The sequence below is a fragment of the Neocloeon triangulifer genome, unplaced genomic scaffold (genome assembly GCF_031216515.1).
Source record: "Neocloeon triangulifer isolate White Clay Creek 2 clone unplaced genomic scaffold, ASM3121651v1 ptg000014l, whole genome shotgun sequence".
Lineage (NCBI taxonomy): Eukaryota > Metazoa > Arthropoda > Insecta > Ephemeroptera > Baetidae > Neocloeon > Neocloeon triangulifer.
The window spans coordinates 7,152,736-7,167,569 of NW_026775556.1; the positions used below are offsets into that span (position 1 = coordinate 7,152,736).

At 33.7% G+C, this 14,834-nt stretch overlaps 1 protein-coding gene across 1 annotated transcript; it reads left to right on the plus strand.

Annotated features, from left to right (window-relative positions):
• The first annotated feature begins 8,631 nt into the window (after positions 1 to 8,631).
• On the plus strand, positions 8,632 to 14,583 carry LOC132199660 (glutathione-specific gamma-glutamylcyclotransferase 1-like). Its single transcript, XM_059624555.1, has 3 exons — positions 8,632 to 9,022; positions 11,172 to 11,343; positions 13,065 to 14,583. The coding sequence occupies exons 1-3, from the start codon at positions 8,829 to 8,831 to the stop codon at positions 13,653 to 13,655; spliced, it is 957 nt and encodes a 318-aa protein (XP_059480538.1). The 5' UTR covers positions 8,632 to 8,828; the 3' UTR covers positions 13,656 to 14,583.
• The last annotated feature ends 251 nt before the right edge of the window (positions 14,584 to 14,834 follow it).

Consider the following 14,834-nt stretch of genomic DNA (forward strand, 5'->3'; position numbering starts at 1 on the left):
ATTAAGGCATAGACGTCTTTTTTAAAAATTCATTGCGAAATAAAAAACTTTCAAAAAAGTGCGACTAAACGATTTAAAAGTAAAAGTTGCAGCCTACTCGTTATCAAGCACTTCATTAAGGCATAGACGTCTTTTTTAAAAATTCATTGTGAAATAAAAAACTTTCAAAAAAGTGCGACTAAACGATTTAAAAGAAAAAGTTGCAGCCTACTCGTTATCAAGCACTTCATTAAGGCATAGACGTCTTTTTTAAAAATTCATATTGAAATTAAAAACTTTCAAAAAAGTGCGACTAAACGATTTAAAAGGAAAAGTTGCAGCCTACTCGTTATCAAGCACTTCATTAAGGCATAGACGTCTTTTTTAAAAATTCATATTGAAATTAAAAACTTTCAAAAAAGTGCGACTAAACGATTTAAAAGAAAAAGTTGCAGCCTACTCGTTATCAGGCACTTCATTAAGGCATAGACGTCTTTTTTAAAAATTCATATTGAAATTAAAAACTTTCAAAAAAGTGCGACTAAACGATTTAAAAGAAAAAGTTGCAGCCTACTCGTTATCAGGCACTTCATTAAGGCATAGACGTCTTTTTTAAAAATTCATATTGAAATTAAAAACTTTCAAAAAAGTGCGACTAAACGATTTAAAAGAAAAAGTTGCAGCCTACTCGTTATCAGGCACTTCATTAAGGCATAGACGTCTTTTTTAAAAATTCATTGTGAAATAAAAAACTTTCAAAAAAGTGCGACTAAACGATTTAAAAGAAAAAGTTGCAGCCTACTCGTTATCAAGCACTTCATTAAGGCATAGACGTCTTTTTTAAAAATTCATTGTGAAATAAAAAACTTTCAAAAAAGTGCGACTAAACGATTTAAAAGAAAAAGTTGCAGCCTACTCGTTATCAGGCACTTCATTAAGGCATAGACGTCTTTTTTAATAATTCATTGTGAAATAAAAAACTTTCAAAAAAGTGCGACTAAACGATTTAAAAGTAAAAGTTGCAGCCTACTCGTTATCAGGCACTTCATTAAGGCATAGACGTCTTTTTTAAAAATTCATATTGAAATTAAAAACTTTCAAAAAAGTGCGACTAAACGATTTAAAAGAAAAAGTTGCAGCCTACTCGTTATCAGGCACTTCATTAAGGCATAGACGTCTTTTTTAAAAATTCATTGTGAAATAAAAAACTTTCAAAAAAGTGCGACTAAACGATTTAAAAGAAAAAGTTGCAGCCTACTCGTTATCAGGCACTTCATTAAGGCATAGACGTCTTTTTTAAAAATTCATTGTGAAATAAAAAACTTTCAAAAAAGTGCGACTAAACGATTTAAAAGTAAAAGTTGCAGCCTACTCGTTATCAGGCACTTCATTAAGGCATAGACGTCTTTTTTGAAAATTCATATTGAAATTAAAAACTTTCAAAAAAGTGCGACTAAACGATATAAAAGAAAAAGTTGCAGCCTACTCGTTATCAGGCACTTCATTAAGGCATAGACGTCTTTTTTAAAAATTCATTGTGAAATAAAAAACTTTCAAAAAAGTGCGACTAAACGATTTAAAAGAAAAAGTTGCAGCCTACTCGTTATCAGGCACTTCATTAAGGCATAGACGTCTTTTTTAAAAATTCATATTGAAATTAAAAACTTTCAAAAAAGTGCGACTAAACGATTTAAAAGTAAAAGTTGCAGCCTACTCGTTATCAGGCACTTCATTAAGGCATAGAAGTCTTTTTTAAAAATTCATTGTGAAATAAAAAACTTTCAAAAAAGTGCGACTAAACGATTTAAAAGAAAAAGTTGCAGCCTACTCGTTATCAGGCACTTCATTAAGGCATAGACGTCTTTTTTAAAAATTCATTGTGAAATAAAAAACTTTCAAAAAAGTGCGACTAAACGATTTAAAAGGAAAAGTTGCAGCCTACTCGTTATCAGGCACTTCATTAAGGCATAGAAGTCTTTTTTAAAAATTCATTGTGAAATAAAAAACTTTCAAAAAAGTGCGACTAAACGATTTAAAAGAAAAAGTTGCAGCCTACTCGTTATCAAGCACTTCATTAAGGCATAGACGTCTTTTTTAAAAATTCATTGTGAAATAAAAAACTTTCAAAAAAGTGCGACTAAACGATTTAAAAGAAAAAGTTGCAGCCTACTCGTTATCAGGCACTTCATTAAGGCATAGACGTCTTTTTTAAAAATTCATTGTGAAATAAAAAACTTTCAAAAAAGTGCGACTAAACGATTTAAAAGAAAAAGTTGCAGCCTACTCGTTATCAGGCACTTCATTAAGGCATAGAAGTCTTTTTTAAAAATTCATTGTGAAATAAAAAACTTTCAAAAAAGTGCGACTAAACGATTTAAAAGAAAAAGTTGCAGCCTACTCGTTATCAGGCACTTCATTAAGGCATAGACGTCTTTTTTAAAAATTCATATTGAAATTAAAAACTTTCAAAAAAGTGCGACTAAACGATTTAAAAGTAAAAGTTGCAGCCTACTCGTTATCAGGCACTTCATTAAGGCATAGAAGTCTTTTTTAAAAATTCATTGTGAAATAAAAAACTTTCAAAAAAGTGCGACTAAACGATTTAAAAGAAAAAGTTGCAGCCTACTCGTTATCAGGCACTTCATTAAGGCATAGACGTCTTTTTTAAAAATTCATATTGAAATTAAAAACTTTCAAAAAAGTGCGACTAAACGATTTAAAAGTAAAAGTTGCAGCCTACTCGTTATCAGGCACTTCATTAAGGCATAGACGTCTTTTTTAAAAATTCATATTGAAATTAAAAACTTTCAAAAAAGTGCGACTAAACGATTTAAAAGAAAAAGTTGCAGCCTACTCGTTATCAGGCACTTCATTAAGGCATAGACGTCTTTTTTAAAAATTCATATTGAAATTAATAACTTTCAAAAAAGTGCGACTAAACGATTTAAAAGAAAAAGTTGCAGCCTACTCGTTATCAGGCACTTCATTAAGGCATAGACGTCTTTTTTAAAAATTCATTGCGAAATAAAAAACTTTCAAAAAAGTGCGACTAAACGATTTAAAAGTAAAAGTTGCAGCCTACTCGTTATCAAGCACTTCATTAAGGCATAGACGTCTTTTTTAAAAATTCATTGTGAAATAAAAAACTTTCAAAAAAGTGCGACTAAACGATTTAAAAGAAAAAGTTGCAGCCTACTCGTTATCAAGCACTTCATTAAGGCATAGACGTCTTTTTTAAAAATTCATATTGAAATTAAAAACTTTCAAAAAAGTGCGACTAAACGATTTAAAAGGAAAAGTTGCAGCCTACTCGTTATCAAGCACTTCATTAAGGCATAGACGTCTTTTTTAAAAATTCATATTGAAATTAAAAACTTTCAAAAAAGTGCGACTAAACGATTTAAAAGAAAAAGTTGCAGCCTACTCGTTATCAGGCACTTCATTAAGGCATAGACGTCTTTTTTAAAAATTCATATTGAAATTAAAAACTTTCAAAAAAGTGCGACTAAACGATTTAAAAGAAAAAGTTGCAGCCTACTCGTTATCAGGCACTTCATTAAGGCATAGACGTCTTTTTTAAAAATTCATATTGAAATTAAAAACTTTCAAAAAAGTGCGACTAAACGATTTAAAAGAAAAAGTTGCAGCCTACTCGTTATCAGGCACTTCATTAAGGCATAGACGTCTTTTTTAAAAATTCATTGTGAAATAAAAAACTTTCAAAAAAGTGCGACTAAACGATTTAAAAGAAAAAGTTGCAGCCTACTCGTTATCAAGCACTTCATTAAGGCATAGACGTCTTTTTTAAAAATTCATTGTGAAATAAAAAACTTTCAAAAAAGTGCGACTAAACGATTTAAAAGAAAAAGTTGCAGCCTACTCGTTATCAGGCACTTCATTAAGGCATAGACGTCTTTTTTAATAATTCATTGTGAAATAAAAAACTTTCAAAAAAGTGCGACTAAACGATTTAAAAGTAAAAGTTGCAGCCTACTCGTTATCAGGCACTTCATTAAGGCATAGACGTCTTTTTTAAAAATTCATATTGAAATTAAAAACTTTCAAAAAAGTGCGACTAAACGATTTAAAAGAAAAAGTTGCAGCCTACTCGTTATCAGGCACTTCATTAAGGCATAGACGTCTTTTTTAAAAATTCATTGTGAAATAAAAAACTTTCAAAAAAGTGCGACTAAACGATTTAAAAGAAAAAGTTGCAGCCTACTCGTTATCAGGCACTTCATTAAGGCATAGAAGTCTTTTTTAAAAATTCATTGTGAAATAAAAAACTTTCAAAAAAGTGCGACTAAACGATTTAAAAGAAAAAGTTGCAGCCTACTCGTTATCAGGCACTTCATTAAGGCATAGAAGTCTTTTTTAAAAATTCATTGTGAAATAAAAAACTTTCAAAAAAGTGCGACTAAACGATTTAAAAGAAAAAGTTGCAGCCTACTCGTTATCAGGCACTTCATTAAGGCATAGACGTCTTTTTTAAAAATTCATTGTGAAATAAAAATCTTTCAAAAAGGAGCGATTAAATAATTTAAAAGTAATAGGTTGCGGCATTCTCGTCATTAAGGCATGGACGTCTTGTTTTTTCTTTAAATCATTCAGAAATGAAAACTCCAAAAAGAATAACAAAAAAAGTAAAATTCAATCGTTATAAACAAGACCTAAATTTAAAAAAGAACTTTTGATGGCATAACTAAATGTAATACATCTAATTTCAGGAATTTTTTTGAAATTTAGTCCATTTTTATATCATATTATATCGTCTGGATATTATAATTTTTAAACACTTTAATGATTCCTAATATGATGAAAAAAATTATTATTGAAACCGTTAAAGACCGCACCATAATTTTATTGCTCTCCTATAAATGGCAGCATAGCAGCGGAAGTGTTCAACTTTGTGTTCAGTATGTTTAAAGTGCTTTACTTTGTTCAAGCAGCAGAATTGATATTTCATTCTTAATCGCAGCGCAATAATTCGCCTCTCTAACGCAACCCACCGACGCGTAAGTGCTCCATCCTTCATCTTGATCCTGCTCCAATTATTTACAAGGTAATTCACCAGGATCCTTGATTCATCTTCGCGTGGAGTCACGTGACCATTTTTTGGCAAATGTTCAAGGATGCTATGCTCAAGCTGGGGGGCTCTTTCAAATACAGAATCGGCTTACGCCAAATTTTTACGTTATTACATATAAGTGGGTGTGCTCGTTCTTCTCGGAAAGAGGGAATCTCGTCTCCATGATAATAGGAAACATATAAGTTCTTTTAATAATATGTAGTTTTGTAACTGTAGTTCTGTGATGTATAAAAAAATGGATAAAAAGTGCAAAGTTCCCATTCGGAGCCTCATTCCAAAAATATTGTGGTGACACAATATTATTGGCGATTATTTTTATTGGTGGTAATTAACATGTTTTTATTTGAGATTGACATGGTTGATGGTCCTGAAAACATATCAAAGAGTTGACAAATCGAGAACAGATGTTTGAAAAAGAAAACCCAATTCTATAATTTATTATTTTTTCACCAGTTTGCCGCCAGTATATTTATTGATACATTTTTACTAAAATGTTTTTTTATATCATAATCATTTTTAATACGATTTTATAATGTTTTAATCAATTTAGAATTCCCATTAAATTAAAATGTGATAAGAAAAATTTTAATTAGATTACTGCTCTGAATAAGTAGTAATTAAATTTACAATAATTCAACAATGATATACAGACGCTGGATCGCTGCATCAGATATGCAATATATTATTTTAAAAGATTTCCTCAGTATTTAATATTTACAGCTGCAAATTTAAATATATATTTTTATGAAGTATATGTATATGATATTACGAACTAATTGTAATTGTGCTATATCAGTTTGCTCTGAAACAATAAATTGAATTCTTGTGACGATTGACAGTTTGACACTTTCAATTTGCAAGAATAAAAAATCTCAATTTATTTAAATAGCTTAAAAAATAATTTCAATAAATTTAATTTATACGCACTAATGAAATTCTAGATTTTAGTTTTGCTGGGGAAAGGAAGGTCGAGCATAGACAAAGTGTCGGCCTGTGCCCTTTTTTGAGCTTTTAGTAGGCAAGCTCCAATCTCCAATCTTATAATCTATTTGGGTTTTTTTATATAGTTTTACATTTCACTAAAAAAGTTGGTGTTTTTTTTATGTTGGCATTTTTGGCAATTGCGCTTGCTTATATAAAAATACTTTTTCCAATCTGGCACCAGTGAAAAAAGTGCGAGTCGTTTCTAGTGTGTTTCCTCATTCTTATTTCGAGCGTCGCCGCAAAGTTCACGGAGCAGCAGCACGAGTCAGCGGCGGCGTGATTTCGCAACCCGCCGTACATAAACGTCCCGCTCCGTGGCTGCACCCAAGTCCAACTAGCGAGAGAGACAACCCGGTGGCGAAAGTGTGCAAAAGTAAATCGCCCCTCCGACGCTCTCGTTTCGCTTTCATCGCAGGTGTGCGACCGTCTCTCGCGGGTATATTTTTGTCGTCCGACAATTACTGCGCATTTTTTCGCAAATCGCCGCATCAGACAAAAACACACAAAGCTCACAAATCGCCGCGCCGAAGACGTGTTTCAAAAGTTAAAAGCCCTTTGACATTTATCATGCATCAGCCCAGCCCGGCTAATCGCACCCTCGCACAACATTTTCTGAAGCGCGCCTGCCAACGCGGTCAGATCACGCGGCTCGCTTTGTCTCTTTGATCGGCGGACCGAGGGAAATTGCGACAACACCGAGTTATTTGAGCAATTTCGTGCAAAATAAATACTGAGCTTGCACAGTCAGTAGAATGAGAAAAGCTTTATACTCTCCTAAAAAATTATTCAAATAAAAAAATATATATATTTGACGAAGAAAATAATTTTTTCCAAAATAATTTTTTATGTTCCATATTATTAGAGTCATTAAAGTGATTTAATAAATTAATGAATGGTCCGCTGCACCAGGATATCAATCAGACATCAATATTAATATCTTCCATATTCACAATGCATAAGTGTGAAGATAATAAATATAATAAAGTAATTCAATTTAAAAAATATTTACTAGTTAATATTCAACGTGTGAATATAATGGCAACAAATATAATAAATATAATAAATAATAAATACAATAAATGAAATATTAATTGAAATAACATAAATATTTAAAAAATGTAAATCTTATGTTAAAGATAAAAGATAAATATATTATCAATAAAGGTTTTCATAACTAAAAAAATAAAATTTCCTAAATTTAACTTTTTCGGTGCATTTTTAAAGAAACACAGATATATATAATATATTAAAATAAAATAAAATACTTGAACTAACGAAAAATGAGATTTTGAGAGATTTCCTGCTTTTTTCTATGACTTCTTCTTTTGCAAAAATAATAATCCCCGCCAATCAGACACACATTAATGTCTTAATGTCTAAATAAGAAGAAGTCTTTTGAGATTAGAGATATAGTTGCAACAACGCCGAGGTATTTGAGCGATTTTGTGCAAAGCAATAAAGAGATTGCACAGTCATAGAATGAGAAAAAGCCATACTTTCCGATAAAACTAAACGACTGGAAAACCCCCGCTTGCCCCTGCTGGAAGATATATACTTTCCCTTCACAATCGGAGAATTTCAAAAAATTTTAATATTACTATTATTTTGGTTTCATTATTCAAACTCGTTCCAAGACCTAAAAAGTTTATTTTAAATAGAGAAAACAATCACAGCCAATCAGATTATATGTTACATGTTAAAATAATGCGAAGAAGCCTTGGGATTGCCGCTACTTCAAAGTGATGAATCAGCACGTGGCGGCCTTCAATTGAAACGAAAATCAATAATCAGAGTCTGACAAGTGACAATCAGTGTAAATTATCAATGCCACTTTAAATGAACACATTTGAATGCAGGCAGATTTTTGTAAAAATTAAATCTTTAAATTAAAAAAAGTTTACTTGAAGAAAAAATTCAGACTGCTGAGATAAGCTAATGGAATTTTTGAACACAAAATTAGCTAAAACAGAGTTTTATTCTATTAATTAATTTGATCCACTTCCAGAGGTCAGTCACAGAGTTCAGTATAGTGAAGTGCGTTCATTTTTTTTTTTTGCAAAATTAGTCCATAAGTCCGTAGCCAAATGATTGCTGGTGTAAGAAAGATCGTAATTTGCAGTCGTTGAAAAATTCCGTTACTTTCTCAAATAATCGAAAGGCTGCGTTGAAAGCGGTTTATAATGAATGGTGAAGCGCAGAGTGGTATTACCAGAATTATACACATAGAGCAGTGCGCGCGGCTCGCGCGGACAGAGAGAGCAATAATATTCACACATACAAATGCAAATCTGTACGCAGTTTATTTATAGGATCGGCGGCGAGCAATGAGCCAGCGCCAGCAAGAGCAGCGAAAACAAACAATGGTGCCGAAACGAGCGAATTATCCTTGAGTCTGAATTCTGATGCAAAAAAGACTCGACTTGGGTGATGCACTGAATGCAGCATCCAAACATTGCGATTTCGCAAAAGCGTTATTCAATTCAGAAGAAGCTAGTGGTGGAGAGAGAAAGAGTGGAGCTTCACCAACCAACAAACAACAACAACAAAAAGCGGCAGACACATAAATTGCTGCCGCAGTCTCGTTTCCGCCGCATTGCAGAGACACAAACAAGAGCGCGCACCGAGAGGCGATAATTGCAGATTAGAGCCCTTCTTATATATTTATCTTATTTTGTTTTTGTGCGAGGCGACAACCCTTCTGCTCGCTTTGTTGCTGCGAGCAAACCGCGTGAGTGGCACTGACCCCGATAGACGACGCACCAGTCTTTCTTTCTTTATGGTGGAGCGGTGCGCACTCGTCGCTGCCGCCGCCAGACCGACGAAACGCTACCGCGGGTTTCATCAGCCGTTTTCGTCTCACTCGCGGCCGCGCTCAGTCGCCTCCGTCTGCTGGCCACGCCAACATGAGACTCAGATAGCGCCGAGCTTTTTCTCTCCTAGACTCTTCCTGCACCGCCTTCAAACGTTCGAGTGAGTTCTATTATCAATTTGCACTATTCTCGTTTATCTACCGCGGATTTTAGCACCGATGACCGCGATCTTTTTCCGAATAGGGCGTGGAGGACACGTGGGGTGTTCGCCATACTCTTGTTATTGATTCGGTGCGGAACTGTAGAATTTTCCTCCTTTTGCACTAAAATTATAAAGCAACCTCTTTGTCTAAAGGGTTTTTGCAGTAATTGCAAACTTTTATTTCTTATTTTTTCAATTTGTCAACCTTTGAAGCTAATTTAAATTAATTAAATACAGATATCTTTAGGTTCAGAGTTGAAAATACAAAAATATAATGATTTCTATTTCAATTTAGAAAGTGCAAATTTCCAAGGATTTTTCAGTCATATTCGTTTGATTCGTTAATTTTATTCACTCGTGTTTATATAATTGTATTTGTTGTCATAAACTAAACTGCTATTTTTGCACTCCTTATCATTTTTTACAACTTCCTGAATTTCACCAGTATTTTCTTAACCACGAGCTGAATTTATTTCGGTACAAATTTCACGTTTTCCCAGAAGCCAACCAAGTCACCTTACTTTCATCTACTTTAATTGTGGCTTGTTTTTGTTTTTGCCCAGCGAAATTTCGCTCTCGTCGCGAAAACAACTCACGTGCGTCTCTGCCAATTTCACTGTGCGTCTCCTTTTATTTCCCCGAGAGAAATAATAGAACAGAGAATCGCCTGCGTCCAAATTAAGAATGTGCGCCGTGCGGTTGGGTCGGTTAACTGCGTCTCTTCCTTTTCCTTTGCTATCATACATAATTGCCCCAGTGGCACGATCCTTTATGCATCATGGTCGGGTTTATTCTTCCTTTCTGTTGGTCAATTGAAATTGTTTTTGATGTAATCGGCGGTGCGAAATTGATCCGAGAGGTCGATTGAGTGGTGCACCGAGATAGACACACGAGGCGAGAGAGCGAATTTCATTCCATTCATCTGCCACATCACGCTCACAGTGCATGCTCCATATATAGTGGGGAACGCAGATCAATAACGAAAAGCATGGCCGCAGCAGCCGAGCTACATTTTCCTCGCCACTGTATTGCTGTGGTCGACCACTCATACTTTTTTTCTATAAAAATTCTTTGAAATTGATTTATCTACAGTGGAGTCTTTTCAGTTTCGCGTAATTCATGGTTGAGCTAATGTTGGCACGTTTGTTTGAATAACAAAAATCCCGCCGAGGGGCAGAAAGTGAGGAAAGAGCTGATTATCAGATAAATGCTAAGCAAAATATTTTTGCATAACGCATAATGTCAAATTTACGGCAAAACTTTCATCAGCTTTTTGAAAATTAGAACAAAAAATTAATGCTAATAAAAACGCTTCAATTTATTGTGCACGGTTGCAAATTGTTCTATTTAATTGTTCATAATATTGCTTTCACTCAATTTATTTTAGATGCTATTCAAAGCTTTTACTGTAAACCGTGAATCGTACAATGTAAAAGTAGAAACAGCAAGTTAAAGCTAAATTATACACATTAAAATAAATAAATAATATAATATATTAAAAAAATTATTTTTGATGATTATTAAAAAACAAAAATTAAATTTTTAAATATTTTATCAATTTAATTTTTATTTTTAAAATTTTTATGGTATAATTTTGATCTTTGAATCTGAAAAAATTTGACATTAAAAATTTATAAAATCAAAATTTGTATACGTTTTGCTACTAAACACTTTTACATAAATGATTGAATTGAAAATTATGAATGTGAGAGAATCAATACAAATATTATATTTATAAAATTCAATAATAGAATAATTATGTAGAAGCAATCATAGATAAGTTGAGAGCAATTTTGTATATCCTCAAAACATTTTAAAATAATAAACGAAGCATGAATCTACTTTAGAGTCATATGAAAACACTTCTTGTCGTCCTTTTGCCTCAAAAGGCAACTAGTCTTTCTTGCCGCAGAGAATAAATACATATTTCTGCGAGTCTCGTGGATGGTAATGACCAGAGCGCTCTGCAACACATGCGACCGATTTACTAATAACTTTACAGCCTGATTTGCATTAAGCAAAACACATACAATATGATACACATAAATACAGAAACAGGAAGCCGTAGAGATCTGTTTTTAATTCTCGGAAATTATTGGTGTTTCAGGCCGATCAGCCGCTGGGTCGAAATGAGCTCCCAGGGCCTGTGGGTTTTTGGCTACGGCAGCCTCTGCTGGGATCCTGGCTTCGATTTCGAGCAGGCCCACATCGGCTTCATCAAGGGCTTCCGACGCACCTTTGCCCAGGGCAACACGCACCACAGAGGAACCAAAGACCAGGTATTACTAAACTCCTTTTTTTGCCTATGAGCAATTTGCAATTTTAATTATTTTCTGCCGAATTCGTCTGCATAATTGCTCAACGTGCGTTTCGCAGTAGATGAATGAAAAGGGTCATTGAACAGGCAGACGCAAGCAGAGAACTTGGCGTTTTTTTTTAACTTTCTTAAAAATAACCTTCTTTATTGCTGCCAGAACTTTCTCGCTTGGGCTTTAATTGAATATACCTAAGACACAAGAAAAAAGATAAAACATGCGTACGTGCGTTTGACAACATAGACCATTTTATTTTTATTTTTTATTAAATTGGGCATCGTTCATCGTTTATTTTTATCTTTGTAATTTAATCACATCAAGTAATCTCATTATATCCCCTCAATTTAACAACTAAATCAGATTTTAACTGTGAATATTTCATTGTAATTTATGGAAATTGAAAATGAATAAAAATATTGCAATATTTTTTATACGAAATAGACAGCATACATCAGTTTTAGTATTTGCATTTTGCCAATCATTATCATTAATATGTCATAATAAAAGGAGACAGACATCGAGGAGGAGAGTCTCTTTACAAATATTTAATGCTTCCCACAAGATCAGGTGCAAAACTAATAAATTAATTATGTATTATAATTGTAAAAACTTTTACTTGCGAATATTCAACATAATTATGTAAAAATAATTGCAAAAATATGTAAAAAAAATAATTCAAATCAGATAATATTGTATAAAAGTTTAAAATTAATAATAATTTAAAATAAAAATAATATTATTAAATTTCTACATAAAAGTAAAGGACAATTAATTTTCTTAAAACTAGCTTTTATTACACACTTCAATATAACCATGGAATATGTATTATAATTCTTAAATCGCTTAACTGACAATGATCTTGAAAGATTTTCTGCTTCAACCTGTTTTTGCAAAAGACACCAATGACCTTTCCGTTTCACTTCATACAAATAATTTTTCACTTCAATTATTAAAACTTGTTCCCAGTCATTATTATTAAATAAATTTTATTCTTCTCGGGCAATACAAAAATTTTTAATTTGGAAAAAAAGAGAAGAAAGGGTTTACAACTAGCAGATATCTGCTATAACGCCCGACATCAAAAGAGACTCGGCCGCCGCGGTAAACCCACACTATCATAGTCACCATAGTCATCATATCACTAGTCCTAAATAGTTAAGGAAACAAAAACAGTCTTTATTGCTGCTGCAACTCTCTCGCTTTGGATTGAATAATATTCCTAGGATACAACTGATACAAGAAAAAAATGTTAAAGCATGTGTTCACGCGTTAAACAAAATAGATTGTTTATTTTTTATATTTATCAACGTAATATTTCTATTGTAATGTAATTTAATCACATCAAGTACTTTCATTAAATCCCCCAAATCATCAAAATTTGATCATTTTGCGATCTTATTGTGAATATTTCACGCCAAATGTTTATTAATGGAAAATACAAATAATTAAGTATATAATAATTTCAATAATTTCTTTACAAAATGACACAACATTATTTATCAGGGGTCGGTTTTATTCGTTTTCAATTCTTTTTTATAGTATAATCAAAATCTGAGAGTTCTCTGTAAAAAAATATATAGCAAATTATTGAAATAATGATTAAATTAACGCAAGAAACTCATTCTAATTTAATGATGAGAATTTCAAAATTATAGATAAAAAAAATTATTTCACTTTTGTTTCAGCCTGGCCGAGTAGCAACCCTGGAAGAGCATCCCAACGGCATAGTTTGGGGCCGCGCGTACCTGCTGCGCGGGGAGGCGGCCGTATCTTACTTGGCGCAACGCGAATGTCTTCTCGGCGGCTACGCAACGCACTTTTCGGCGGTGTGGCGGCCACAGGCGGCCAGCGGGCCATTGGCCCCTGAATGGCGGGCCACTGGGTTCGGACGGTGGACGGCGCCGGCGGCCGAGCAGCTTACGGCGGCCGCTTTGGTCTACGTGGCCACGCCGGACAACGCCATGTGGCTTGGAGAGGCCACGGCCGTCGAGATGGCCGAGCAGATCTGCGCGGCCGCCGGTTTCAGCGGCCACAACGCTGACTACGTGCTCAACCTGGCAAAGTTTGTCCGAGAGCACTGCCCCCACACCGACGCACCCTTGCTGCAGCTGGAGGCGGAAATTCGGAGGCGGCGGCCCTTTGGCGCCGTCCTCTATAAAAGACTCCCCCTTGCCAGGCCGGCCCACGCGGCCGAAGAGGATCGGCGGCCACCCAGCGAAACGGAATACTCGAAACGAGTGCCGACGAAAAAGCTGCGCTGCCTCAATATGTACTGAAAAAGCTGCTTTTGTGATAATTTATTTTTCGTAAAAAAAATCTCCAGGGCACGTGAATATATAAGTGAAATATTTTAAAGAAGAAAGTGACCCTTAATCACTATACATATTTAGCACAATCAAGAGTGCGTTCGACAAATTTCCATGCAGTATTTTGGTTACGTTTACGCGACCGCTGCTTATATTGTTGATTTTTCTAAGCGTTCATCTCATATCTCGCGCGTTTAAGCTGTGAATTTTTGTACGCTGAAATATTTTAAAATAAAACCTTTTAATTTTGACTATAAGAAACCAAAGAATTTTAAACTGGATTCTCATTTACATCACGAGTTCGTAACCCCAATATTCATGATTATTCAACCAAGTTGCGTCTTATTTTATCCATTTTATCATCTGATTTTTTTTTGCATAACTTGCTCCTAATTAAAATAGTTTGTTTTGATCTCGACGCGAGACTTTGATCAGACTCAGCTGCACAAACAAATGGCGCATGGAGAACTGGACAGATCCAGTTATAATGATCGGTATTATACTCTTTAACCCAACAAGTTCAAAGCCATAAATAATAACACACGCCACTTAGGACATCAGGAAATTATGTAATCAATCAATGTTGCTTTTTTGTTTGCCTCATGATATGGTTTTTTGTTACTAATGTCCCGATTTTGTCATAGTCAGTTTTTTTGTGGTTAAATGTATCATCAGCTAAGCTTTAAAATATTTTCTTATTCATTCTCATTCATAATTTTGCAATTATTGTTTTTAGGTGTGTAAAAAAGAAATCCTCTGATTTCAACAGAAACCTTTCAAATTTGTCAATTACTTACAATTAGTATAATCAAAAGCATTAAATTACATTTGATGGTAGTTAAAAATCTATGTTGGACTTTTTTATAAAATTTCAGAGCAATCATGTAAATTTTTTTTAGCAATAAATGCTTTCCTAAATCAAATTTTGATTGAAATTAATTGTTGAGCCTCTTCCCCCAGGGATTATTTATCTCTCCATGCTAGATCTTTTTGATCTGAATAAATAATTAAAAAGTAAAATATTTTGCTCAGGAAGAAAAATTTGGCTTTTTCTGAACTGACATTTCATTTATCAAAATGTTAGATTTTTGGAATCTGAAGCTAGACGACGGCTGATGAAAAATTTTGGGTGTAAAATATGACTGCATA

What these genes read in the sequence shown, in the direction of transcription:
- LOC132199660 (XM_059624555.1), top strand. Translation starts at nt 8,829, where the DNA reads ATGGTGGAGCGGTGCGCACTCGTCGCTGCCGCCGCCAGACCGACGAAA. An exon ending in CACCGCCTTCAAACGTTCGA is followed by an intron (nt 9,023 to 11,171) that starts GTGAGTTCTATT and finishes TTGGTGTTTCAG; the next exon opens with GCCGATCAGCCGCTGGGTCG. An exon ending in ACAGAGGAACCAAAGACCAG is followed by an intron (nt 11,344 to 13,064) that starts GTATTACTAAAC and finishes CTTTTGTTTCAG; the next exon opens with CCTGGCCGAGTAGCAACCCT.